The 27694-nt window shown below is 33.6% G+C and overlaps 1 protein-coding gene across 1 annotated transcript in view; it reads left to right on the top strand.

Moving 5' to 3' along the window:
* LOC128990330 (uncharacterized) overlaps positions 1-27694 on the top strand; it is a 230359-nt gene that overhangs the window by 183878 nt on the left and 18787 nt on the right. The window contains exons 9-16 of the mRNA XM_054412667.1: positions 11479-11596; positions 12100-12207; positions 13416-13526; positions 18026-18166; positions 20108-20239; positions 25405-25538; positions 26491-26692; positions 27221-27288. Coding sequence (XP_054268642.1) covers positions 11479-11596; positions 12100-12207; positions 13416-13526; positions 18026-18166; positions 20108-20239; positions 25405-25538; positions 26491-26692; positions 27221-27288 — 1014 coding nt within the window. The remainder of the gene's footprint in view (positions 1-11478; positions 11597-12099; positions 12208-13415; positions 13527-18025; positions 18167-20107; positions 20240-25404; positions 25539-26490; positions 26693-27220; positions 27289-27694) is intronic.

Below are 27694 nucleotides of genomic sequence, written 5' to 3'. Positions count from 1 at the left end.
TGTTTCCAGAAAATTATAATTTGGTTTTACTATAAGATACCTTATGTATATTACCTGTATATACCTTCTTATGTATATACTATAAGAAACCGTTACAACACACTTACCAAAGAAACATATAGGCAAAGGTTCAATCGTGCTTATTGATTATTTAAATGAAGATTTCTTAATGTATTACTATCACTTTATATAGTGTATTGCATTTAAAATATATGCAAAATAATAATTCATTGACCACATGGCACCAAGAAACAATTCTCCTTGTAAACAAATTAAATTAAATAGCAGAACAGCATTTCTGACAACAGCTGGAGTTTCATAACAATGTTTGTTTCCCATGTTAATCTTACGGAGGAATACTAAACTTTAAAGGGCCTTAGGGCCTCACTCTCTAATTATTTCCCTAAAAAGAAAGTTTCCTGCACAACTTCACATTACGCTCTTTCCAATGACACCAAAAACATGTCAATCGGTTCAGTAGTTTCGGAGGAGTAATTGTCACAAAAATCCTGCTTGCGTATTAAATAAGTACTAGTGTACCTGTTGCTCGAATTCGAGCAATTGCGAAGCATTACAGGTGGCTCACGAAGATTATGGAAATACTCACGATCTAAATCTAATCAAAATCTTTTGTAAATATATCTTATCTTTTCTCAAAAAGCTGATCTTGTTTTTTAGTGTTTCTACAAATTTTTCCCTCTCATAGCCGCATTAGGTTGTCTATAATAACGATTATAAATGAAAAAAAACATTATTTCTTTTCTTCTACTTGGTTGTGTTCTATGACTTTTTCTATGTTTCCATTGTTTGCAAATCGGTTATTTCAATGATTGCTCAAGAAATGTAGCATATTGTTAATTCAGTTTTATTTTTAGCCTATATCAAATTGTCCAGGAGTTCTCGCTTTTTTCCATTGTAATAATTTCACCAACCCAAGTTTCGTCTACAGATGCAATACGCCAAAGAATATCACCTACGTACAATCTCCAAGAAGTGGTAAAAAAGGCAGAAACCAAGCCATACAATAGATATAAGTTAACTCCATAAGAAATAATTTTAAGAGTTACTGTGATATTAGGATTTTTCACTGATTTGGTAATAGAACATTATATTGCAAAACATGACACGATGCAGAAGAAAATCGATTTTAAAATCAGAAAAACCCATTCCAAATGGGGATTGCCCAACTCCGTGCAGTGGTCAAATTTAATCCGAGGAAAAGTTTTATGGCCCCCGAAGGGTTCAGCCCAACTCCGCGCGGTGGTCACTTTTAGTGTCAAGTCTAACTCCGCGCGGTGGCCACTCCTAATATCTACGGTAGTTGTTTTGGTAAAGTTTGGACGTGAGTTGAAGTTTCCAAAAGGTTTGCTGCTGTTATTACAAAACTGCAGACTGAGCGAACTTCCATTTGCCTGATTGCATTACCAGTAAAATATATCTTTCAATATATACTATTTATTCCCTATTCAAATAGCATTAGTTTAATGAGTGCACATAGGTTTGCTGCAAGAGGCAGGGTAATAAGTGTTTTTGTGAAATGTCAATAGTTAAGTGTAAAATAAATGCCCAAATTTTCGAATTTCCAAATTTAATCAAAATACGCTCCTTTTACAGGAAATTACAACAATTTACTTATTCTCCATAAGAATAACATGGGAATTATAAAATTAAAATTTGTTGGCATTTTTTCTGTAACCATTATGGCGCATAATAACACTTCGATATACTAAATTATTTGTCTTTAAGCTCTACAAATTGCTTTCAAAAGAAATTGCAAAAATGCTTTTAGGGTCAAAATTGGGAAAACTCGATTTTTTCCCCTTAAACCCCAGTTTCCATGGTCCGATCGTGCTGGTTCGTCAACTCGTTCGAATAAATGTAGGTTTAACGTTCATATCAAATTTAATCAAAATTGGATCATTTTTGCTCGAAATATCGTGCTAACGGACATATATATGTTTATATGAATTCGAACGGATGGTGTTTTCGGCCTTTGGGACATAAAAACGAAAAATTAAATCAGTGGGTCCAGGTCTTGCCATAATACCTACGGTAATAACTTATTTCCTATATGGGAAATTCGCTAAAACGTTGGTCTGGGTCTGGCTTCAATGGAAAGTCCTCTTCATAGACGTCAAATTCGCCATTTAATAAGACGTAAAGGAAATATTTTAGCTTATTATACAAGCAAAATTATAGATTCACAACTGAAGGTGAAACTTAAAAACCACTATGTAAGAAGTTCAAAAAGTCCGTGCAAAGAGTGGATACGTATGAAAGTTTCTGAAATTCACAGTTTACAATTATTTAATATGCTAATACATTTTATTAACGATTTCATGAGCTTTACGTTACACTTGTGTGCTGCGATCACGGATTTTACCTTTTTATGCAGCAATATACTGCAAATTTGCTGTAATATCTTTTTTTGTAAAAAAAAAAACTTAGCTCTGCATCTAAAAGTGGCTACAATGGACTTTTTAATGAATATCAAACATAATAATCTCTTCCAATAACATTTAACAAATGAAACCTTTTAAAATTCTTTTTGTAATCAAATTTAAAGTATAAGTTTGTTTTTGAGGTTTGCCAATAATGTGATTTAGTTTTTCTGAGAATTTAATAAGATATTACTTACCGGTACTGTAAGCTTTCAAATATTTACGATTGTAAAATGTTTTACTAAGGTTAATATTGCTTCGCATTTTAAAGCTTATAATTATTGTTTAATTATATTAATTTAAATTTATTATGGTTTGAAATAAGTGTAACTTTTGTAAATTTGTAAATATTTTACTTATACAATTTTAGTAGGCTAATAATTTGTATTTTATTTTTATTCCAGATATTTAAATAAATTGTTCTTTTTTTGTTTGTTCTGTAAATAATATACACGATGTTTATGTTAACGATGATTAATTTGACCAATTTTGGCTCACTTGCCCTGGAATTTTGAACATTTTGTACGTAGAGTAATTAAATATAAAGTCAATTTTGAAGTCTGAAGTTTTGTTAAAATTCCTATACTGCTTTAAGTATTGATATAATTTTGTATTGCAAGTCATAAAAAACATAGAAGTTTGTCAGCCATTTTTTTCCAATTTGAGGTGTGTAGTTAACTGTTGTATGAAACAGAGATTACAGCTAATTTGTTATAGCAATCTGCGGTTGTATACAAAACTAATATTTATGAGCTTGGTACTAAAGTTCAGAGAGCTCATAAGCCCAGTAATATGAATGAGTGAGTATTGTAGAATTTGGAACGTATAAATTCACAGTCACTCTTTCTCGCGGACTTTTTAAAACTTCTTATATTAGTGGTTTTTAAGCTTCATCTCCTGTTTTAGGTACATCTTTTCTCTTTACTTTCCTATAAATGATAAACATAACATAAAGTATAGCACAATTTCAAAGTTCAAACACAAACTCTCAGCCGTCAGGGCTGTGAGAGCCAAAATTGACCACTGCGCGGAGTTGGACATGTGCCGCGAGGGATCCGAAGTGACCACTGCGCGGAGTTAGACAGTCGGTTTTGACAGATTTCTGACCACTGCGCGGAGTTGGGATAAGCCCTTGCAAATACTGTACTTCATTTTGAAAAATGCAATAAATCACAATTTAAATATTAACAGCTGTTTCATTAAAAAGTAGTGTAGAATTATGCATATGGTAAACAAACTTGAAGAGGCAACTTTAAAGGCTTCTGGGGCAGAGCCCCAAGGGAATTTACCTCGTTCCTCTTTTGATGGCTCATCTATAGACTAAGATCTTTCTTTAGAGACCCCTACCAAGTTTCTACGCCCAGCCGTTCTCTCAAATTAGCTGGGACAAAAACCCAGTTTTTCCTCCATAAGAATAACATGGGATGGGAATTCAAAGGCCACTGGGGCAGAGCCCCGAGGGAATTTTCCCCGTTTCTCTTTTGATGGCTCATCTACAGACCAAGACCTTTCTTTAGACACCTCTACCGAGTTTCTACGCCCAGCCGTTCTCTCAATTTAGCTATGACAAAGAAAAACAGTTTCAAATTAATATATAGATTCTCAACTAAATTTTACTATTCCCAGCATTAAAATAAAGTAGTAAGATCCATTATGGGTAAACTTTAAGGTACACAATCCTTGATTGAAATGTTGTATACATTAAGAGTCATAATACACAGCAATTATTATGTAGTAGACTTTGACTATTTTCAAGTAACAAACACATGTTTCTGTAAATAAAAATTATCTCCCATGTTATCCTTATGGAGAAATACGAAACTTTAAAGGGCCCCAGGGCCTCACTCTCTAATTATTTACCTAAAAAGAAAGTTTCCTGCACAACTTCACGTTACGCTCTTTCCAATGACACCAAAAACATGTCAATCGATTAAGTGGTTTCGGAGGAGTAATTGTCACAAAAATCCTGCTTGCGTATTAAATAAGTATAGATATAGATAGATAGATTTAAAATAACATCAACAAAAGCAAGCAAAGAAAAACGACACACTGTTTTTTACACAAAAGATATGTTGAATATGTTGCATACCTATCCTGGCACATAGATAATTTGATTCTGAATTTGTTTAAATATTACAATAATTTTTTTTTTAATTCGAGCTTTTTAGGGACTTATGTCCCTACAAGCCACTAGTCTATATTATTAATTACGTAAGCCGATTCTTTGCGTCAAAATTGTGGGCGACTGGGAAGTCGTAGAATTTCGGGAGAGGGCTCAAATTAAAGGTCTCGATCCCGTGACGGCGGGAAAAATAGTGAAATTCCCAAAATTTTTACACAAAATTAGATATAAGTGATATAACGTAAAATTTTCTCCATAAGAAAAGCATTAGAAGCCATTTACTGCTGATTTTTGTTTACTTAAATACAGCTGATCGTGATTTATCACTAAGCCAGTACGCAATGTTAACATTTGGATGACTTAATTGCCAGTCAATTCTGCAATGTACTATATAAAACAACGTTATCTATACTGTTATATAAAAATCTAGTGGTGTCTGTTTGTATGTGTGTTACTAATAGGCGCATAAACTACTGAACTGACTGGGCTTAAATTTTACAAAAATACAGCTACCATACCAAGGACCATTATAGGACTATTCACACTTTGATACTGACCGTGGGCTTTGCCCCTTTGGCTTTAAAAGTTCTGAGGTGAGGATTTTAAAAGTAAATATTGATTGGTCTCCATGGCTGCCATGAGAACACATACAATGTTTGCAATTTGCTATGCCATCCAAATGTAAACAAGCTGAACTGTCAAACCACATTAATTCACAATTCCTCAGCTGGTTTATAAATAGGCATATAATATTCTCTACAATCGTGTGACATGTTTATTAGCGAATTTCCCATATAGGGAATAAGCTATTACCGTAGTACTCATGGTAAGACCTGGACCCGGGACCGATTTTTTTTTCGTTTGGTGTCCCTAGAGGCCAAAAACACCATCCGTTCAAATTCATATATATATATATATATATATATATATATATATATATATATATATATATATATATATTATATATATATATATATATATATATATATATTTATATATATATATATATATTTATATATATATATTTATTTATATATATATATGTGTCCGTTAGCGCGATAACTCGAGCAAAAATGATCCGATTTTGATGAAATTTGGTACAAACGTATAAACCTACGTTTATTCGAACGAGTTCGCGAACCAGCATAATCGGACCATGGGAACAGGGGTTTATGGGGGGTTTTATGGGGTCAAAATGGGTTTTTCCCATTTTTAACCCTGAAAATAAAAATTTTTGCAATTTCTTTCTCAACCATTTTGTAGAGCTTAAAAAAAGAAATAATTTAGTATATCGAAGCACTGTTTTATGCCTAACGGTCACGGAGAAAATTAAAAAAAAGTGTAATTTAAAATTCCCATGTTATTCTTATAGAGAAAATGAAAACTGTTGTATTTTACTTGTTTATGGATATATGTTGATAAAATTTGGCAAATTTATTTATTTCATTCTATACTATTGACATATGGTCAAAAAACACTTTTTACCTTCCCCGTAGCAGCAAACCTAAGCACTGGTTAAATCTAATGTTATTTAAATTGGGAATAAATATGTCTTATTTATGGAAATATTTTAGTAAAAATGTTTTCAGACAAAGTTGAAATTCGCTTAGTCTGCAGGTTTGCTGCGGCGGGGGTATTTATTCTTATATTTGATGGTTCATTGATTATTGATTTTATGAAATAAGTGAGATTGTATATCTGTTGCTGTATCTAACCCTAATTAATTATTTAAAATTTTGCTAATGTGAATGATTGTATTTGAAAGATTTTGGTGTAAAAAATAGTGAAATTATAAAGTTCACATTTACTTGAATCATTTTAACATTGTTGAACATTTAACATGTGTTTAGAGTAGGGCACACACCTTAAAAATTGAATCTTTTTCTCAAGGAGATATTTAATTTTGTATTTTTGCCATTTTGAGAGAAATATTGTTCACACCATTTACCTTTTCACAAATTTGTAAATCATAATTTCATATTACTACCCATAGATAAGTTATGATGTTTTTAATCCAGAGGTAACTACTACCTATCTATATTATAACTTTTGACACTTCCTGTAGATTTCACATTATATTCTAATAATGAATAACTTTTTACGAGCGTTTCATGGTCATTACATGTATATTATTTTCAACCAAGTTCCTCTTAACTTAGTTTACCCTTGACATAAACATTGTTGTTGAAAATATTTTTTATGTAATTAGTAAGTTAAAAGTTTTTGATAGGTATATTTATTGGAATTTAATTTTATTTCACACTGTTTTTCACTTCAGATTTCAAAAAGCACCATTTAAACATACATCAACCCCGGACGAAGGACGGGTACTCTGCTTGTCTATAATAATTAAGACTTTTAGTTACGTTATAGAATGTTGAAATAAATGATTTTACTGTGAAACTTTTAAAATTTGTGTGTTTAACGTTTGTTTAACATTAAATAACCACATTGACTAAATAATTAACGATTCAAGATTAAATGGAAAACTTCAGCCTTGATTTTATATCAAAACATATGTTCAAGATTTATTCTACACTTTCTTTATTTTGAGATTTAGTGTTTAATCAATATTTTTTATGAAGTGGAACAACCTCAACGGCTACTCTTAGAAAACAACATGGGAATAAAGATGGAATAGGTTCGTACGGGAAATATATTTGTTAATTAACTAAGTACTATGACAAGTTCCAATGGGCGAAAAAACAATATTGTTTGCAGATTTTAAAACGTCCTTCTAGTCGAAGGGGGAGGTGCAGCTGTCGCGCATGCGCACAAGTTACTTCCCGTTCCCAGTCACCACACCTTGTAACGTTGTAATGACGTGTAATAACGTGAGTAATGTCAACTGATCGATTAATATGGAATGTAAAACCTGTAATAAACTATTTTCTTCGGCGTATTCACTGAAAATACACCAAAGAAATCTGCACAGTGGACAGTATTTTGGTTTATGACTATTTACAAGATTGTACGAGAACCGTTCATCAGGCTATAGTAACCAACCGGTTATTGGGAAGGTGACCAGAATTAAAACATTTTCGCCATAATAGACTCAGTAACCACCAAATTCTTTTCTAGATGAACTAAAATAATTTTATAATTTTAGATTATCATATTTATTACTAAAAGCCGTTTAGAAATTATCAACATTACAACCACCCCCTTCTTCTTTTAAAGAGATTTGAATAATGACAAAGCTTTTCCTAATACTAAAGGGCTATTAGTGTATAGGCTTCCTATAGGCAGTGTATAGGAGAGTGGCTGGGTATAACAGCTAGTGTGGTAATACATCTCAAGCACAAGAACTTTCAAATAGGCTAAATGCCGCCTTTAAGCCAACAATAACCATGCCTAGTATTTTAGTTTATATTTTAAATCTTATTTGTGTAGGTACTCTTACTTTAGATAAAAATGCGGATATGTCTCTTAGCCATAAGTTCTAGCCTAGGCCTCTATTTTACCTAGGCCTACATTTGAACATTCTCGCAGATTAACGGATAGCATTAAGCTAAAAAGGGTGTAAAAATGTATACCAACATATCCTAATTACTATTATAGTATAGGCCTAAACAAAAATAATAATACGTTTCACCACTAAATTGTTAGCAATATAATTCTAGCCTAGCCCTAGCAGGAAAGAAACCTAGTTTTCACGCCTTTATTAGTGCCAGAGTGGTTCTATTAGAACTTTACTTTTAACCCCTAACCATGCAATGCAGGCCAGCACACAGCTATAACGGTTACAGGGTGGCCGTGGAATGGGGAACGGAACTAAAAGTTTACAGCTGCTACTTTGAAAATAACAGTGACAGCTCGTGCGCATGCGCGACAGCTGCACCTCCCCCTTCGACTAGAAGGTCGTATTTTTTAAACAGGTAGGCCTACTGTCTGTTGCTCTGAGCAAAAAAAGTTAAAATAATATAGCCTAGCATGTATGGTAGGCTATATGGAGCATACATATGACCACATAAAACATGAAACCTAGAGGTAGTTTCCGTTGCTTTACGTTTCTTAAACAAACCAAAAATATGTATGTCAATGCTGATGAAAAGCCATTTCGTGATTGGTTTTGATAACTGAGTAATGGAACCCTAACCAGTCGCAAAATAGTTAGGAATCAGCCGATGATTAGGCCTATTTGATTTGATAGAATATGTTAAGTCAATCGCACCTTTAAGAGGAATACCACCAGATACACTTACACTAATTGAAGTTTTTTTTATGTTGATCAGAAAAAGATCTAGAGTTATGTTTGGTTAATGGTTGTGGTAATTGGTTATGCATTTACTTTACACTAATGTTGTTAAACGTTAACAAAAGGAGTATAAACTTAGAAATATTAACAGGCGGGGTAGGGATGTTAATTTAGTGGTTTTGACCAAGAACTAAGCTTACCTCAACGTCCTCAACACACCTTTATTTGCATTTTCATATTTGACGAAGACAATTTCCAAAATTCGAATCAGGGAAACCTTTTATATCACCACTAACCACAAGACCAAAGCTGCCTTAGTAAACCAGTATTTATTCACAAACAGTTATATGTTGGCTGCCTTTAGTAGAGTTAAACCTATGAAGTGATTCAAATTATTTATTGAAAATAACATCAACAAAAGCAAACTAAGACAAACAACAAACTGTTTTTTATACAAAAGTTATGTTGTGTTGGGATATCTATCCTGACTCATAGATAATTTGATTCTGAGTTTGTTTAAATATTACAATAATTTGTTTTAAATTTAAGCTTTTTAGGGACTTATGTCCCTACAAGCCACTGGTCTATATATTAATTACGTGCGAGCCGATTCTTTGCGTCAAAATTGTGGGCGACTGGGAAGTCGTAGAACGACGGGAGAGGGCTCAAATTAAAGGTCTCGATCCCGTGACGGCGGGAAAAATAGTGAAATTCCCTAAATTTTAACACAAAATTAGATAGGCTATAACGTAAAATGTTCTCCAAAAGAATAGCATTAGAAGCCATTTACTGATGTTTTTTGTTTACTTCAATACAGCTGATCGTGATTTATCAGAAAGTAAGCAATATTACATTTGGATTACTAATTTGCCAGTCAATTCTGCAATGTACTGTATACTATATAAAGACAGGGATAACGTTACCCATAATAATTAAGACTTTTTAGTTTCGTCAAAGTTGAAATCAATTGTTTTCAAGATTAATGAAACGATTCAAGATTAAATGGAGAACTTCTGCTTTGTTTTGATTTCAAAACATCTGCTTTATTTTATTTCATATTATATGTTAAAGATTTATTCCACACTTTTTTTGTAAATTTACTAACATTTATATTTTTTTAAGATTTATTGTAGTGTTTAATCAATATTTTGTATGAAGTGGAATAACCTCAACGGCCACTCTTAGACAACAATTTGGGAATAAAGATGAAATAGGTTCGTACATGCAATATATTTGTTCATTAAGTAAGTACTATTAGTGATATATAGTCAATGGTACTATGACAAGTTCCAATGGGCGGAAAAAGAATATTGTTTAGGGGTAAGTCGAAAGACAAAGCAGCCTTTACTGCCGAACTGAAGGCAGCCGTTGAAGGCCAGGGCACCGTCCGTGCTCTTGAACCAAAGACATCAGTCGAGGTTCGAGACATTGATTGTGTGTCGACGGAGGTTGATGTTGTTGAGGCCCTGACGAAAGCTATCCCCGAGCTTGGCGGGCAAACGGCTTTTCTTAAGGTGTGGCTCACAAAACCGAATAGGAGTCAGCAGCGGATGGCGGTCGCCGAAATGGCAGACGCACTTGCCAATAAGGTGCTGGCACTCCAGCATCTTAGAGTTGGCTGGGTCAACTGCAGGCTCAGACGGAGAGTGGAAGTGAAGAGGTGTTTTAAATGCCTCTGTTTCGGCCATTCCTCCCGAAACTGCAAGGGACCCGATCGAAGCAAGAACTGCCTTCGGTGCGGGGAGGTTGGTCACATCCGTAAGGACTGCCAAGTCGAGTCCTGTTTCCTTTGCAAAGAAAATGGGCTCGCTGACAAACACTTCAAGCATATAGCTGGGTCTGGACAGTGTAGTGTATTTAAATCTGCACTACAACAAGCAAAAGCCCTCCCACGAAGATAAAGAATCCTTCAGTGCAATCTTGAGTGATCCAGGACGGCTGACGCACTTCTATGTCAGCTTGCCTTAGAACACGATGTCGACGCGCTCTTAGTCAGCGAACAGTACCAGTACCGTGATAGGGACCCATCTTTTTGGTTCCCTGATAGTCTTGGTACTGCTGCATTCTGGGCGCGTAACGCAGCTAAAGTTCAAGTACGGGGTCACGCGAAGGGCCGAGGTTTTGTTTGGGTTCGGTGCCGGGATGTCACTTACTTTAGTGTCTACCTCACTCCCAACAAGGCCATCCGTGACTTTCGTGAGAAGATAGACCGCCTGGAAGAGAGCGTGCGCAATACCACAGGACACGTCGTCGTGGGTGGGGATTTTAATGCTAGGGCTGTCGAGTGGGGAATGACCCTCACCAATTCCCGGGGCAAGTACATTCTGGACTTTGCTGCCAGAGCCGGTAAACACGCCAACTTTCCGGCGCCCTGGGATGCGGGGAACGATCCCAGACATAACCCTTGCATCTCAGTCCCTTTTGCCAAGGATCAGAGCCTGGAGAGTCCTGGAGGATTACACGGCCAGAGACCACCAGTACAATATTTTTGATGTCCTGGATTTATGCAGGGCTATTATTATGCTGTGTTTCCAATTGCACTTTAAATCATTTTAAAATGTTCAAACCATCCGGGTGTCTGGTCCCAATTAACCTGAATAGTTTCACTGTACAGTGTATTATAATCGGTAATGTTATAGGAACTAGAAAATGTTTCCTTAAATAATATCTGCACAGCCAACTACTGAATTAACTTTTATCTTTTGTTTTTGTTCTAGAATGGATGGAATGCTAGAGTTATTAATAGCACACTTAGAAGCCTAAATCCCATAAAGTTAAGTATCAAAACATTAGGGAACTTAACTTTTGCAAGAATTGCAAGCTGTGATCCTGATGGTAGGTTATTTTCAATAATTTATTAGAACTATTTAATAACACTCTTTTTGCTGTTAATGGTTTCCTTAAGGCTACATATTCATTAATTTAAACAAGATCAAATATAAAAATAAGGTTTATTTAAAACAAAATATTTTCTGATGGATAAAATGTGTTAAGTGTATGTGTAAATTAAGAATGTATTTAAGAGATTTCTACCACTAAGGTCAACTTTTTACTCCATATTTCATAGAATTAGGTTTTCAATATTAATGACATGCTATATCAGCATGTAAATTTTGCTCTTACTGCATAACACCATTCTAAAATAATAGCACTCCATACTTACAACAATTTACATAGTTATTGATTAATATAGCTTAAAACTGATTCACTTGGATTTTGGATATTCTGTCCATGTTTTCTAAACTTCTTGATATTCAAACTGGTTGTAGTTTTTTTATATGTTAAGCAATTTGTTTTATCTATTACACTGAATTGTAGTAAAATGCATGTTATTCAAGGTGAAGAAGTAATTGAACTGCCTGCAGCAACTTTGCCTTCTCAATGTAAAACCTCCTCAACTCTACATAGCTCAGTGAAACCACATACAACTGTTGCCAGTATATTAGGTAAATTTCGCCTTTGACTAGACATTACATCCCCATGTTAAAGTTGTAGCCAGGTTTTAAATTAAATTTGTCTTAATTGATGTGAGCCACCTACAGATTGCGCTGATCTAAATTACTGATTTATGCCGATTACATGATGGTTTTTACCAAGTCAAACTGATGGAATGACTTATTATGAGCTATAGCGACTGTTGTGACCAAGCAACTATATGTCAGTAACGAAAAATAAGGTACAAAATAGAGTTTTAGACACTAGTGAAATCTGTGACTGGCTCACACAACTACATTCTTTTTTAGTAAAAAATTGGCGACAGCTGATCCATATAGATGGGATGTCTTCTTCTGTATCCAATAGTCAATGATTTTGCACACATTGTACCATAGACAAAAAGAATTAAATATAGACCGTCAGCTGTGCTGCGGTTACCATAGGTTCTGGCGCACACCGCTTGGAGCACCACGGTAGTTACGGCGTACGCGCTACGTAAACTACAGCGGTGTGCGCCGGAACCTATGGTAACCATGGCAACTGCAGCACGGCTGACAGTCTATATTTCATTCTTTTTGTCTATGATTGTACTGATCAACAATGTTTGACATAATTTAAGTAATAATAATGATTATTATCAAGTGGATTTCACCTGCATCAAACAGCAGGTTTATTTTTCTCAACATAAAAAATGTTTTAAGTGTAAAAATGTTCTGAATCACAAAAACTTCTCAGGACATTTTTGTGGTGAATTTTATTACTTAACATAGTAACATCAAGAGCAGGGCTCAATTGTTGGTAGAACACAATGCAGGTTAATAATTGACTACCTTGGTGAGTTAATCGGCATTATCCATACATTATCAATAAGATATCTCAAAAAATTGGTGTTTATCAATTACAGAATCCATAAACATAATAAAATTTAAGCTAATTGAAATCAATAAAATATTGTTAAAATTGTTAAAAGTTTAACATTTTTGTATCAATAGTTATTTAAGTTTTCTAATACTAACGTCCTTTGTTTCGACTGTTAAATTGTCATAATTATTATACCTACAAACAAGTTTGATTATTTGAAAATTTAATTAAACTTCCAAAAACTTAGGAGTAGTGTATAGTTATGCAAACTATTGAAACATTTATTATTTATTAAGTCATCAGTTTTTGTATCAAATATTCAATGTCAACTTTATTTAGCTTGATTAATGTTTTGTAGATGTTATCAAACCAGTTACAAACTCCACCAACGATTGCTGGAATGGTGGAAAGTTAACAACTGCAGGGTGTGCATGTACTCCAGGCTTTAGTGGGACAAACTGTGAAATTGGTAAGTATTTCTCCAACGCATTTCCTAGATTCAAAACTTCAACTAAACACATAATATCTACACTTTTCAGGACAAGACTCAGCAAAAATACACTTACATGAGCCAATCGTCTTGTGAAATCACGTAAATGTGACCACAATACCTTATAAATAGTCATAATTGACTTAAAATTGATTGATGTAATGAAATATTCAAGGTGGAATGCCAGAATTTAATTTTCCTACAGTCACCCGACAAAGTTGGCTTCCTTGTACTGTTTATAGTACAGAAAGCTGCTAATTGCTGCATAATTATACTTTGTCGTACGGTGTATACTCTTTGTCGTACGGTTTATACTTTGGCGCACATCAGGATTCCAACGAAACAACACAAAACAGCGTGGTTCTATTATGCACGTAATCCGTGTAGGTACGCTTGGAAATAGGTTGGCAACACTTAAAGATAATAATACTATGAGCAGCTGATTGACTATTATAACTACGATTTAACCTGTCATTTCGTGTTTATAGTTTATGTTCTCTTTTCGGTATTTCTGAACTTTCTGGACTTTTCTTTTAACGTTTTTAAAACATTCCTACGATCTTAATAAACAAGAAAATACCTTTAAAGCATTTTTTTAGGTGCGGAAACCACTGCAAACTACAAAAAATATACGGAACTATTTTCTCAAGTAGCGGAGCACATTGCTTGCCGAGGAAAAAATAGCGGAGTGATACGGACCGGGGACTACTTTCTCTAGGACACCTATTTGTGTTCAAATCAAATCAAATCAAATCATTCTTTATTCACTATACATAAAATAACATGTATTGAATAGAGTCAAATAGGCTATAAATACATACAAAGTGCTTAAAATATACTATTAAGATAAGTGAAGAATTTCTAATTGAATATATTAAAAATATAACACTATTGCAATCACAATAACATTAGCAGTTATTAAAATAAAAAACATATACCCATTTTCCGGGCTTAGGTAAAAATATACAAAGAAAAGAAAAAGTATTACTAATCATTGTGAAAATTTAAATTGTTCCCCTAATTTTGCTATGGAGTTCAAATTATGTAAGCTACTAATTTTAATTTTTATTTAAAAAAAATTCTTCTATGGAATAAAATGGAAATTTAATTAAAAAGTCTTATAGTGTTCTTTTAAATTTATTCAAATTGTCTTCCGTCTTTATATAAGCCGGCAGGTGTTGCAAAAAATTTAAACCTGAATAATAAGTTTTCTTTTTGAAAAATTCCAATTTATGTCGGGGTAGGTTAATTTTAAACCTAGTGTTATAGTCACCAGTATTGCTTGAAGTGGATGACAATTGAATTTGTTTTGCATAGACAGATGCTTCATATATATACAGACTATACACCGTTAGGATTTGTAATTCCTTAAAATATCTCTTAGCTGATTGTTTTCTTTGTAGTTTCATCATTAGACAAATAGCTCTCTTTTGTTTGATAAGGATAGAATTCAAATTGGTCTTTGATGTTGCTCCATAAATAGATATTCCATAAGCTATGTGACTATGCAGTAATGAAAAGTATATTATCCTCAAAGTGTCTATGCTGCAGATCTGAGACATCTGTCTCAAAGTATACACCAGAAGTCAATTTTTTAACAACATGTTTAACGTGATTGTCCCAAGTAAGATTTTTGTCGATAATTAAACCAAGAAATTTAGTCTGTTCAACTTGGTCTATCTTGTCATTGTTTATACAAATTTTTGCTTCAAATTTTGTTGTTGATTGTTTGGTTGAAAAATATATGAAGTTTGATTTATTTGCATTTATAAGATTTTTTTCTTTTAAAAATTCATGAGTTACTTGAAGATTTTTTGAAGAAGATGTTTCAATTTCAGAATTAGAATTTCCATTTAGCAGGATATTAGAATCATCAGCATACAGACACATGGATCCGTCACTCCCAGGAATAGTCCCAGGCAAACCTCTAATATAACAAAGAAATAGTAGAGGGCCCAGGATCGATCCCTGGGGGACTCCATATCGTAGTGATTGAATTTTTCCAATGTAGTTTATTTTATAATGTTCTATGATGTCATCCACTTCAACAAACTGGTGTCTATTTTTAATGTAGGATTCAAACCATTTAAGTTCTTTACCACGGACTCCAAGTTCATTTAAAACGTTAATTAATTTATTGTGCGACACACTGTCAAAAGCTTTACTGAGGTCTAAGAATATTCCTACAACCTTTTTCCCTTTATCAATTGCATTTATTATAGACTCTATAAATTCTATACCAGCTGTTACTGTGGATTTTCCTTTTCGAAAGCCATGTTGCTCTTTGTCCAGTAACTGATTGATTTCAAGATATCTAGACAGCTGAATATAAACTATACGCTCATAAATTTTGGAAAAGGCAGGTAAAATTGAAATGGGACGATAGCATGATGGATCTTTAGGATTACCTTTTTTAAATATGGGAATAACTTTAGCCAACTTTAATTTGGATGGAAATATGCCTGAAATGAGAGAGGAGTTTATTAAATGTGTTAATGGTTTTGATATGAAAAGTAGTGATTTTTTAATTAGAGTAATTGGTATTTCATCATGCCCAGAAGAAATTTTATTTTCAAATGAAAGCACAACTTTTTTAAGATGGTCTTCTGTTATTGTTTCAAATTTAAAAACGTTTGTCATGGCAGTCACTTTTTTTGGGTGAAAATGTTGTGATTTGATGTTGAATCAATGTTTGGCAAAATAAGCTTTTCAACAGCAGTTGTAAAGAAATTGTTGAAAACATTACTCACAGCAACAGGATCTGATATTTGGTTATCATTTTGAACTAAGATTATTTTGGAGGGGACAGTTTGTTTTGATTTTAGTGAAATCTCATTATTTTATTATATTCCATGTAGTCTTTGTTATGTTCCTAGATTTTCTAAATTTATTTTGGTAAAATGTTTGTTTAGCACTGTTTATTGATTCCTTTAACTCTTTTTTCTTTACTTTTATTGTTTTATATAACACAGTAGAATTTTGTTGCCAGCTGAACCTAAAAAAGTGTTGTATAGTGTTTGAAAGACTAATTATTTATATGCTTTATAGTGACTGTAGGAAAAATACAATGTGTAACATGAGTGCAAAAGGCCTTTGCTGCACTCGAGATCATTCCGCACTCGCCTCAATGTTTAGATTTACTTTCTTTACTTTCCTTTACTTCACTGTACTTTCTGATCCTATAGGCCTACATAGTAGGCGTATCAGCATAACAAGTTCTGCATTTGGTGTGGATGGAATATCCATACAAATGTTAATAGGTCTAAGCGCTTTCTGCATTGGTACAATCACCCACCTGATAAATTTATCATTAAAAAGTTACCATTTCCCTTCCAGCTGGAAGCAGAGCGTGGTAATTCCTCTTCCAAAAACTCCTAATCCTTCTTTGGTCTCTGATTTACGACCAATTACAATCATTCCCGTAATATCTAAAATATTGGAATAGGTTGTGTCTGAACACGAACGGATGGTTTCTTTATAGTCTGAAGGTTTATTGCCCTAAAACACAGTCAGGGTTTAGGAAGGGGTTCAGTACTTGTAGGCCTACTGCACTTCTAAACGTCCTTGATGAAATTATTTTGGCTAGAGAAGCTAAAATAAGCCTTTGAGAGTTTAATGACTGCATTAGATTTCTCCCAGGCTTTTGGCCCAGTTAGCTTAGACTTAGCTTTGTTTTTATAATTTTTATGAAACTTCGATTAGATGTTTTTTATCTTTTTGTATGACTGGGCGGACTCAATGTACTAATTGGTTAACAGTCAATTATTATCATCTCTTCCAAGATGTCAAATCCATGTGCAAAACCTTGGATGTCATATTGAAAACTCTCCTCAGATTTGGTGCAATTTTACCTGAGTCTTTGAATTCAAACTGAAAAATTGTACGTTTAACTATCTTTCCTGTCATCCAATATTCTCTCCCAGCTTTTTCATCTTAATTAACTCGGGGAAATTAGATTGTTCTCACCCGATTGTAGAACCGAGCTTTGAGGATTGTTTACGGCTTGAACAAATTTGATCACATTAGCGAATTCAGAATTCATTAAATGCTAGGGTCGCCTCTATAGTGAACATTTCTGATCTTCAGACTATAAAGCTTGTCCACAAAGTCCTGCAGACTGGGAAGGCCGAATATTTAAGAAGGAAGCTTGTGTCAATGTACACACTCCAGCCTAACTTAGGATCCAGGTATATACCCAATAATTTAACATTAGGCCTACCTATCACAGCTAGTTGAGGAAAACGTAACTCATAGTTACTGAAACTAAATAGAATAGATTGATTCTTACTATAATTCAACAGAAATCCACTACTTTTGAACCAATTGTTACATTCAATGAGGCGGTTAGTCATGTGAACATTAAGCTTCATCTTTAGGACGAAAAGAACATTGAAACATTGAACATAGAACATTCAAAAGATAAAAATTATTACTGGTATGGTTTTGCACTTGGAAACTACAATGAATGTTTATTGCAGGGTGTGGAAGGAATAAATTTGGTCGGGACTGTGGGGGTTTTTGCTCTTACTATGATCAAGAGTGTCGAGGGCTATTGCTGTGTAGCAACTTTACAGCATGTCAATGCGCTCCAGGCTACCAGGGACCCGACTGCACTCAAGGTTTGAATCTTTGTAATCCCAGTCACATCACACTTGTGGACAAGGAAAGTTGGTCTGTTTGTTGATTGCATTTGTTGTCAATTATTAACAAAAAATTACTATATGACAGATTTTTTATGGTGGATGAATGAATTTTAAAACTCTAAAATAATTATAAAATATAAAAAAAAAACTTTTATCTCATGTCAATGTTAACACTTTCATCTCTAGTCAGGTAGTGTTCAAGAACACACGTTAGGGTTAATTTACAGGTAGCATATATAGCTTTTTACTTTCTCCTCCTATACATAGTATACGGAGAAAGTATTGTTTTTGCCAAATTTTCGAGTTAGAGTTTTGAGTGGATACCTATATCCGTTTGGGTGCCCCTGAACCCAAAAAGTCGTTTTTGAAGTGATATCTGCTTTGTGTGTATGTACGTTTACTTACATGTCTGTGTGGATGTGTACAGAGCTGCAGACCACATCTGTGGTCCGATTTTGGTGAAATTTGATATGTATGTTGTAATCCATGGTATATCCAGGGTTTTTTCATTTTTTTTTTTAATTTTGTTTTTTAATGGTGTTTTTTTTTCATAAAACCCATAAAATAACGGAAAAATTGAATTTTAAAGAAAATGGCCCAAACGATATTGATACAAATTTAGTATGGTCTAGCCCTTTAAATTCTAAAAGTAATTTCTAATTACTTTTTTTTCTAATTCTAAAGTAATTTTTATCAATATCGTTTGGGCCATTTTATTCAAAATTCCATTTTTCCGCTATTTTACGGGTTTTATGGAAACATCACTATTTGTACAATTTGTACCATTGTAAAATTATTGTACAAAATTAACCCGAAATTCCCGTTACTGTAAAAACTACGGTTCAAAAGTTATTGTAACTTATGTAATTTTCCTATAAAATAAGAAAAAATCAGATTTTCTAAAAAGAAGCCGGTTTTGATTGAAATTGATATGTGATGGTATATATCCTTATAATTCTTAACAACATAGTGCATCCCCCATTGCTGTAAAAAATGTGATTCAAAGGTTATTGTAACTTATGTTTTTGCCATGAAAAAACAAAAACAAATGATTAAAAAACACCCGTTTGTGATTTAATATAATTATTATAGTCTGTTATGGTCCTTATAATTCTAAACAAAATAGTGGAACACCACCCCTTTCCTATAAAAATTGCAGTTCAACAGTTAATAAAGCTTTTGTGATTTTACCTATTAGTATTAAATATCATAGTTACCCTCATCGCTTACACATGATAAAGGTTTTTGACAAGCTAATGGGAGAGAGAATGTGTCAGATTGCTGATACCGTTTGTTCGTTGTGTGTTTCAAATACAGTTTTACCATTCTTGTATAATCATTTCCGACATACAATATTTTTGGCCAAATTGGTCAAAACCCCCATTTCTCCTGGACTTTAAAAACTTTAAGAAGCTTTTCATAAATTTAAATTCTAAGCCCCTGTTTTTGATTTAATTATGGGATTCAAATAAGAAACATTTATATATTATTAGGGTATGGCCACGAATACTTCAACAGAACCAGTATGAATCATAAAGTAAAAAACAAATGACAAATGACTTTGGTGGTCCGAATCCTATACTAATAGCAGAAACATGATTTTGACAATTCCATTTAAGCAATTTTAAATAATGGTTATTTTTGGGCCACCAACGTCATTTGTTTATGTTTATGATCCATAGGCCTACCGGTTCTTTTCAAGTATTCGTGGGTATGATTGAAGAATAATATGATTCTGGTGCATGTCTTTTGATGTGTATATAAAAATCCTATAAAGAATCCTATTAGCTGCAAGGAAGCTTGTTTTGTTATGATGTGCACTTTTTGGCTAATTTATGTTTAATTGCGCTGCTGTTGAAGAAACTTTTACTGTTATTTTATTTTACATTTATCACTTCATATTTTTTCTGATTTTAGCCTGTACTGTGGGTTGGTATGGCAATGACTGTTCTCAACAATGCGGGCACTGCGGGGACGGCCATTGTGACATCTACACTGGCTATTGTGTATCATGTGAAGAGGGATACTTAGCCCCTCATTGTAAAACAGGTATATACACTCCTAGTTTGGTTAATACTCAAATTATACATCTACTAATTTTACTTGGAGGGGGATTTACTTGGAGCCTGAAAAGAAATTTAATTTCCCTTAACCCATTTGCATCGGATGCCGTACCAGTAGGCCATACGTCAAGTCTGCGATGTACAGTATCACTGTTGAAGTACTGGTACGTCAGCCGTGAAATCAGAAAACTTTATTTTTACAAAAATGTACCATAATATATATATTATAAATATACTGTATATATATATATATATAATATATAAAATATTTACATTTGGTCATCAAAATTTTAGATTCCTTGAATGATTTGATAATCACGTAGGCCTAATACAGGCAGATATGCACCTATTTTTTAATGTTATATAGGCTACATATAAATTTAATTATTATTTTCAGCTATAAAATACTATAAAACATCATAAAATACAGTTCATACAGTAGTTAATCATAAAAAATAATCTATTTTTTATTTTTTTAATGTTTCATTGATAGGTACTAGGAATTTTTGGTAAATAAATAAGACATGCAAATGGGTAAAAAATGGATTATGCGAATCATCTGTAAAAAGTTTGGATTTTTGCGCTGATCCTTTATTCCTGTAATCTCTGAAAGAGTCTGCGAAGATTGCACAAGTGAAAATCACGCTTTTGCTTCAATCGCAGGATGACGTCTCTGCGATCACGATAAATGTTCACGATTTCGATGTTCAGCAATCGATAATCAGATGTCGCAGGGGAATATGGTAAATTTTCATTTTCGTTTCGTGTTTACGATTTTGATGCTAACGTAAAACTCAATGGACTGATTTAAGTATAAAAGTTAATATTTTTTTTGTCCATACTTTTCACAACAACCCTATTTTGACCCGACCTGATTTTGGTCTGAGTGTAAAAGGTCAACTTTTTTTACCTGAGCCGAACAACAAGTCTGGCCTGCAGACCCCTAACGTTATTATTATTTTTTAATGTTATCATGTATTAGCTAGCCTCATCTATCTATATATTTAATATCCTAGGCATATTTTTGTCATAATTGTTTTGAAGCGGTGGTGCTACCGATTACCATGTCCAAGATGTCTTTAGAAAGGTCTTAGCATGTAGTTTTGCCATCAAACAAAAAAACTTTGGAATTCCATCAGGGCTCTGCCCCAATGGCCTTCAAAGTTCCCATGCTATTCTTAGGGAGAAAATGTTTGTTTACATTTGAACAGATGAATACTTTGAAATTGACACTAATATTTGAAACAGCTGGTTATACTAAAATTGGAGACATGTATAAGATTACTATCTGAGTACCCGTCCTTCGTACGGGGTTGGTATACAATGCTTATTGTAGTTAAATACTCGTGCTTTGCATTTGCAATGAGAGAGGACACGTTTTGAGAAAATTTGGTTTACTATAATCTACGGTATACTATAGTATATAGAACATCTACCATAGCCATAATGTTCTACCACTTCACCTAAACAATAGAAAGAAGTTAAGTTCTCACACTCAGGTTTTTGTTGCTGCTTGGTTCAAATTAGCTGTTGTCATAAATGTATAAAGAACTAATGGTGCTGCACCCTGTTGGTAAACCGTATAACCTTTTAATGCTATTGAATATCATAGAAACAAATTGTGTAGTTGAAACAGCTGGCAAAAATATTTAATCTATATCTATAAAAGAGGAACTATGTATGTATATATATGTGTATATACGTTATGGACTCCGAAACCGCTCGACAGATTGTAATGAAACTTTCAGGCATTATTAAGCATCTTTCAAGGATGGTTCGAGTGAAGTTTGGTGCAGATCCGTCAAAAGGGCTCTGCCCCAGAGGGTTTTAAGTGGGCCAATGTCAGACTTTTTGATCTAGAATGTTTACAAATAAATATAATTTAAAAGCAGATGTTTACTTTCACCAACTGTTTTGTACGTTTGAATAACTACAACATTCTGTATTAGCATTAGTCATGATTTGAAATAGTGCCATAGTGTTTCTACAGATTGCAGCACAGAAAACTATTTTACTTTTGAATAAGTCCAAATGTATTAAACCCCAATCGCAGCACACCTGTGCACTTAACAACGTTTAAATTCTCCAATGTTAAATATTAAAACATAAAAACCTTTATAAAAGTACTGTATTATAAACAATAAAAGGGGTGACTTTTTTAAATGTATGACAACAGCTAATTTGCAACCAAAAGGTGAGTGAGCGTAGCGAACGAACATCAACCTGGAGGCGAGTAAGCGTAGCGAACGAGCTAACCTGAAAACAAGTGAGCGCAGCGAACGATTTCCAACCTGAAGGTGAGTGAGCGTAGCGAACGAACTTCAGCCAGGACGTGATTGAGCCATGCGAATACTTATGAAGTTAAGCGGGGCAAAGCCCGCGGGTACAGCTAGTTCCTTTTAAATATGAATACTCATAAGATTAACATGGGAAACTCCAGAGCCGCTGGGGCAGAGCATGAAAAAATTTTGAGGTAAGAATATGTCTATATGTTAATCGGGAATGTGAGCTATCATCATACCAAATTTCAACACAATCCGACCAGTAGTTAATGCGTGATTGAACTTCAAACAAACAAACAAACAAACACACAAACTTTCACATTTATAATATTAGTATGATAGTTGAAAAGATTGATGATTCACTCTGTTTTAAACGGTATTAGTCCAAGCAAACTAAACAAACATAGGGATTGTTAAAAAAATTGCAAGAAAACGTTTTATGGTTTTATTTTGTAGAGTTGGGTTTGCAGAATGACATACTAAAAGTTGCCAAAAATCGGTGCACGAGAAAACCACTAAAATCAGAATTTAAAATGGTGGCTTTTTCCAACATTGGACAAATTAAAAAAAAAAATTTCTCATGCATTTGTTATGCACTTTTTTCGAGATATTGACTTGGGACCACCGCCTGTATTTATTGGGTGGTTAGTATTTCATTTTGATAGGGAACATGTTTTTGGCCGCCATCTTGGATCCGCCATATTGGACAAAGATAATTTTTTTTTCAATGTAATGATAGTGTTGTGACACATCATTACCAACTACATTTTTACACTGATTTCAATGCCGAAATCCGTTTTTAAATATCTTTATTCATTTAGAAGATATATTCAAACGAAAACTCTCCACCATACATTTCTTATGGACGTGTCGTAGTTGGGAAAGTTATTAGTAATTTTATAATAAAAAAAAATATAAAATTGAATTTGAGGCATTTATAATTTTATTTTATGAACAGAACTATTTTTGCGATTAGTAAACCTTCATTGCCAAAATGCTCTCTACTAGCGCTGTTCACGGAGGAATTTTTAACTAATGCCTCAATCGTACCTCCCCTAAGTCAGACCCTGTTTTAAACCTGTTTTTATTTGCACAAAATCAAAACATAACCAAAAAACGATCTACATAATGGAGACTATAAGATCAAGACGGCCAATAGGAGGAGGCCGACGAACTTTAACTGGTAGACGCGAACGAAATACAAATAATACTATTGTCGTTGATAGCCGAATACAGCAAACACCCTTTCGTGTTGGGTTTAAGTGTGCTCTCCAACAGTCTCCTGAAGATTTCACATTCAATTTAGGACTGATAGGAGGATTGGACACTGTGCTGCATTTCTTGATAAATCATTGAAAGAGCCGATTTGCAAACTATGGAATCATAGGAAAGTCATAGAACACCACCAAGTAGAAAAAATAGAAATCATGTGTTTTTTTTTAAGTTTATAATCGTTATTATGGACAACCTAATGCGACTATGAGTGGGAAACATTTGTAGAAAACGCTAAAAAACAAGATCAGCTTTTGAAAAATGAAAGATATTTACAAGAAATTTAGATTATATCGAACTGTTATCTACATCTGAGTATTTCCATAATCTTTGAGTCGACTCTTTTAAAGTCAACGGAAATTATGACTGTTATTCGTAAAAAAAACGCCCGTAATACTTCGCAATTGCTCGAATTCGAGCAACAGGTACACTAGTAGACACTGTCTTTAATTTCTTACTAGAGGACCCATGGCGTCGTCCTGTAATCCAGCTACTAGGAGGTCACAAATTGTGGATATTTATAGGCATGCACTGTGGATGCGATACTCCCTGGTGTGGATTAACGTCCGCACGAGTGAGTACTACGACTATCCGCAGTACTATCCTGATAATTAGACAATTAGACCAATTTGTATATACCAAGGAAAAATGTGGTTCGGATTCCACTATAAACTGTAGGTCCCTTAGTTGCCATTAGCTGTATGGGCTATTAATTAACAGCTGTGTCTAAGGAATGTCGGCCTTAGTCACTAACAAGACTACAAGATCGCGCCACTCATCCTACTCTCATCTCCATATTCATACTTGGCTTAAAATACCTACTATGTATGGTCGCCATTTCAGTATTAACAGTATTAACAGTAACATGTTGCTCCGCAACGTTAAAATAGATATCATATCTGATAAATAATCAAATTTATGATTTTTTATTTATAATACAGTATTTTGAACTTAAGTTATTTAAACAATCAATAGCACAAATTAAAGCCAATAATTTATTCAAAATTCATGTTTTCGGCCCCTGGACTATACTGTCAAGACAATAATAGGTTTTTTACATACCTCAGTCAAATAGTCCAATAAATGATATTGCTCAACAGCTTACATGTTTTGTTGCGAAGACAACATTTTCAAAGCTTGCAACTCGTCAAAAACACATTTAAAACACGTACACGAACACAGAAAACATTAATACGGTACAAATACACGATAGACATATTTAACTTATTAATTAATCGAGTGGTATTTTTTTTTTTTTCAAATAAAAGACCTGATTTAATCTGCCTTGCACTGATGAAATCGCAGAAGTTTTTATCACAAAAGAACCATCGACACGATTTTAATACTGTCTAAATGTTCTAAAGCTAAATGTAAAGTGTTTATAATTTCATTCTATTTATCGCAGTTAGATAAATTAACATAAGCCTTGAAAGTAACCGTCGATTTTGACGGGCTTCACCTAGTTTACCTATTATTTAGGTGTGTTCAAAAAAGATTATTGATTATAGTGAATGTAACCTCAAAAGGTTTTAAATTCCCTGATTCCTATTCTTCATTTGACTATGAAACAATTACTAAGAGTAACTATTTGTTTTAGCTTCTGTGTATTACGGTGCCATACCCACGGTGACCTCTCCATCGTACAACACAATTGTTGTTTCTTTTGATCCTGACAATTACATTAGTCAAGGTGAACCTCCTCAACTGTACCAGATTCAATACAGAGAGAAGGTAGGTGAAATCTAATCTAAGTGTGAACCGAGTGTAAATCTATCATTTCAGCCTCTGGATTGCTTATATAATCAAATAAATAAATAGTAAAATCTTACCTTAGCAATCCTTATTACATTACCTTATTATCGAGTGTAAATATTTTTGAACATACAATTGCAACTATAATTTTGGCCAAATTTGTAAGTTTGAGGTTGTATAGGAAATTTTTAAATTTTCTATAGCCTATGTATAAGATCTGCTAATATCAGGAAAATGTTATTTAATTTTCAGTCTACCGGTGAGAGCCGCGTCAAACTGGTATATACACTATGTCAATACAACGGTATGCATCAATACCACCGACTTGACGCAGCTCTCACCGCAAGGCCGAGATTACAGTGATGACACCAGCCGTTTAAACCTACGAATAAAGATTTAATATTTATTTTTTATTTCAATAAAGACTTTATTAACGTCCCTGTAGCAGAAAACTTAGGTACTTGTTAAACCTAATGTTTTTTTAAATAGATTTAATTGAAAATCAAATCAGGCAAATGGAAATTTGCTTAGTCTGCAAGATAAGATATATATTTATATATTATTTATTAAATATATATGTATATACACATATAAAAATTTGAACGAATAGGGTTTTGACATCAAAATGAAAAAAATATATCGGTCCTGGGCCTAGGTCTTACCGAGACGGTAATAGCTATTTCCCTGTAGGTAAATTCCCTAAAAACACACTTTATTACTTTCCCTGTAGCAGCAAACCTAGGTTCTCGCAAAACATTATTGAAACAGATTTAATTGAAAATCAATTCAAGAAAGTGGAAATTCGCTTAGTACCTGGATGCAGGTTTACTGCGGCAGGGTTATTGATTATACTATTATAGAACCAAATATGGTTATTAGTTAATTTAAAAAACACATAAGCTGTCGGCTAACTTGTTTTGTTTTATTTCAGGGAAATGAATGGAAAGTACACACAAGTAAAATCATACTTAAATCTAGCGAACATTCTATAAAGGATCAGATAATATCTGAAAATATTAAGGAATTAAAACCAGGCATTTTGTACCAAGTAAGAGTTCTTCTTATTGATGCTAATTTCCAAAAGTACCAAGGAAATTTAGTTCAAACAGCAGACATTTTAACAAAATGTGATAGTAAGTATGCTTAAGTAATTTTATCTTTTATATTACCATTGAACAACTAACTCTTCAATGAATTTGTACCAAATCTTGACATTTTAAATAAAGAGGACTAATGCTTAGCATTTTAAGTTCCAGATACTCTCCCCCCTGCCAACATGTATTTAAAAACATTTAATGATTAAAAGGTGTACATTATAGGCCTTGAGTGGTCATAACTGTTTCAAACAAATTACAAATTTAAAATAAAGTTTTCTTGGTGTGGTGTAAATACTGTTTTTAACTTTCTTCAGCTCTAGGAGGATGGAATGTGGTCTCAATGTCCCTTTTTTGGAGCTTTCACTGCCATATTCAAAAGATTTGGTGGGTTTATTTGTAAAATACAGTACTTCCTGCATTTACTCAATCAATACTTAATACGGCAACGGTACTTAAACTTTTCATAAAATACTCAATTTTCTTATTCTATATAGTCTATTGTATACAATTTTTAGAAATCGTGGAAATCTGTCACTAATTACTAAGTTTTAATTATGTTTACAGTTCCTTCCATTTACAACTACAATTTGGAAGCAGTTACCAACACAACATCAATTACAGTTTCTTGGAGTGTAAGTATAAGCAAATTTTTTGTGTATAAACTTTTTCTGTAACTGCAATTGGTAAATTACATTTTTATGTACAAATAAATATACAAGTAAGTTTTCTCTTTCCTTTGGGTATGATTCTGTTCAAACCAATATTTCATGAGGTTAAGGTATAAAGTGTCTAAACTGTTATTTATAGGGAAACTATCTTGTAATTTGTATGAATGGATTAGCCATTGGCGTAAATCACACCCCTGCAACCTCCGGGGAGCGCGAGGTCCAGTTGGCACGAGGCCCGACTGTCACCGCTCACTACAAAAGGAAAGGTGACATGGTTTCCGTGAACATGATGTCTACAAGACCAAAGAAGATATTCATGATTTTGCTGCAATCGGGTAACAAAGTTTACGTCGTTTCCGTGACAGCTGGA

The sequence above is a fragment of the Macrosteles quadrilineatus genome, unplaced genomic scaffold, assembly GCF_028750875.1.
Source record: "Macrosteles quadrilineatus isolate MER2022 unplaced genomic scaffold, UCM_ALF_1.0 Scaffold_3__2_contigs__length_128488019, whole genome shotgun sequence".
NCBI classification, from domain to species: domain Eukaryota; kingdom Metazoa; phylum Arthropoda; class Insecta; order Hemiptera; family Cicadellidae; genus Macrosteles; species Macrosteles quadrilineatus.
The sequence above is the reverse complement of the archived record's forward strand: the minus strand, read 5'-3'. Positions and strand labels throughout refer to the sequence as shown.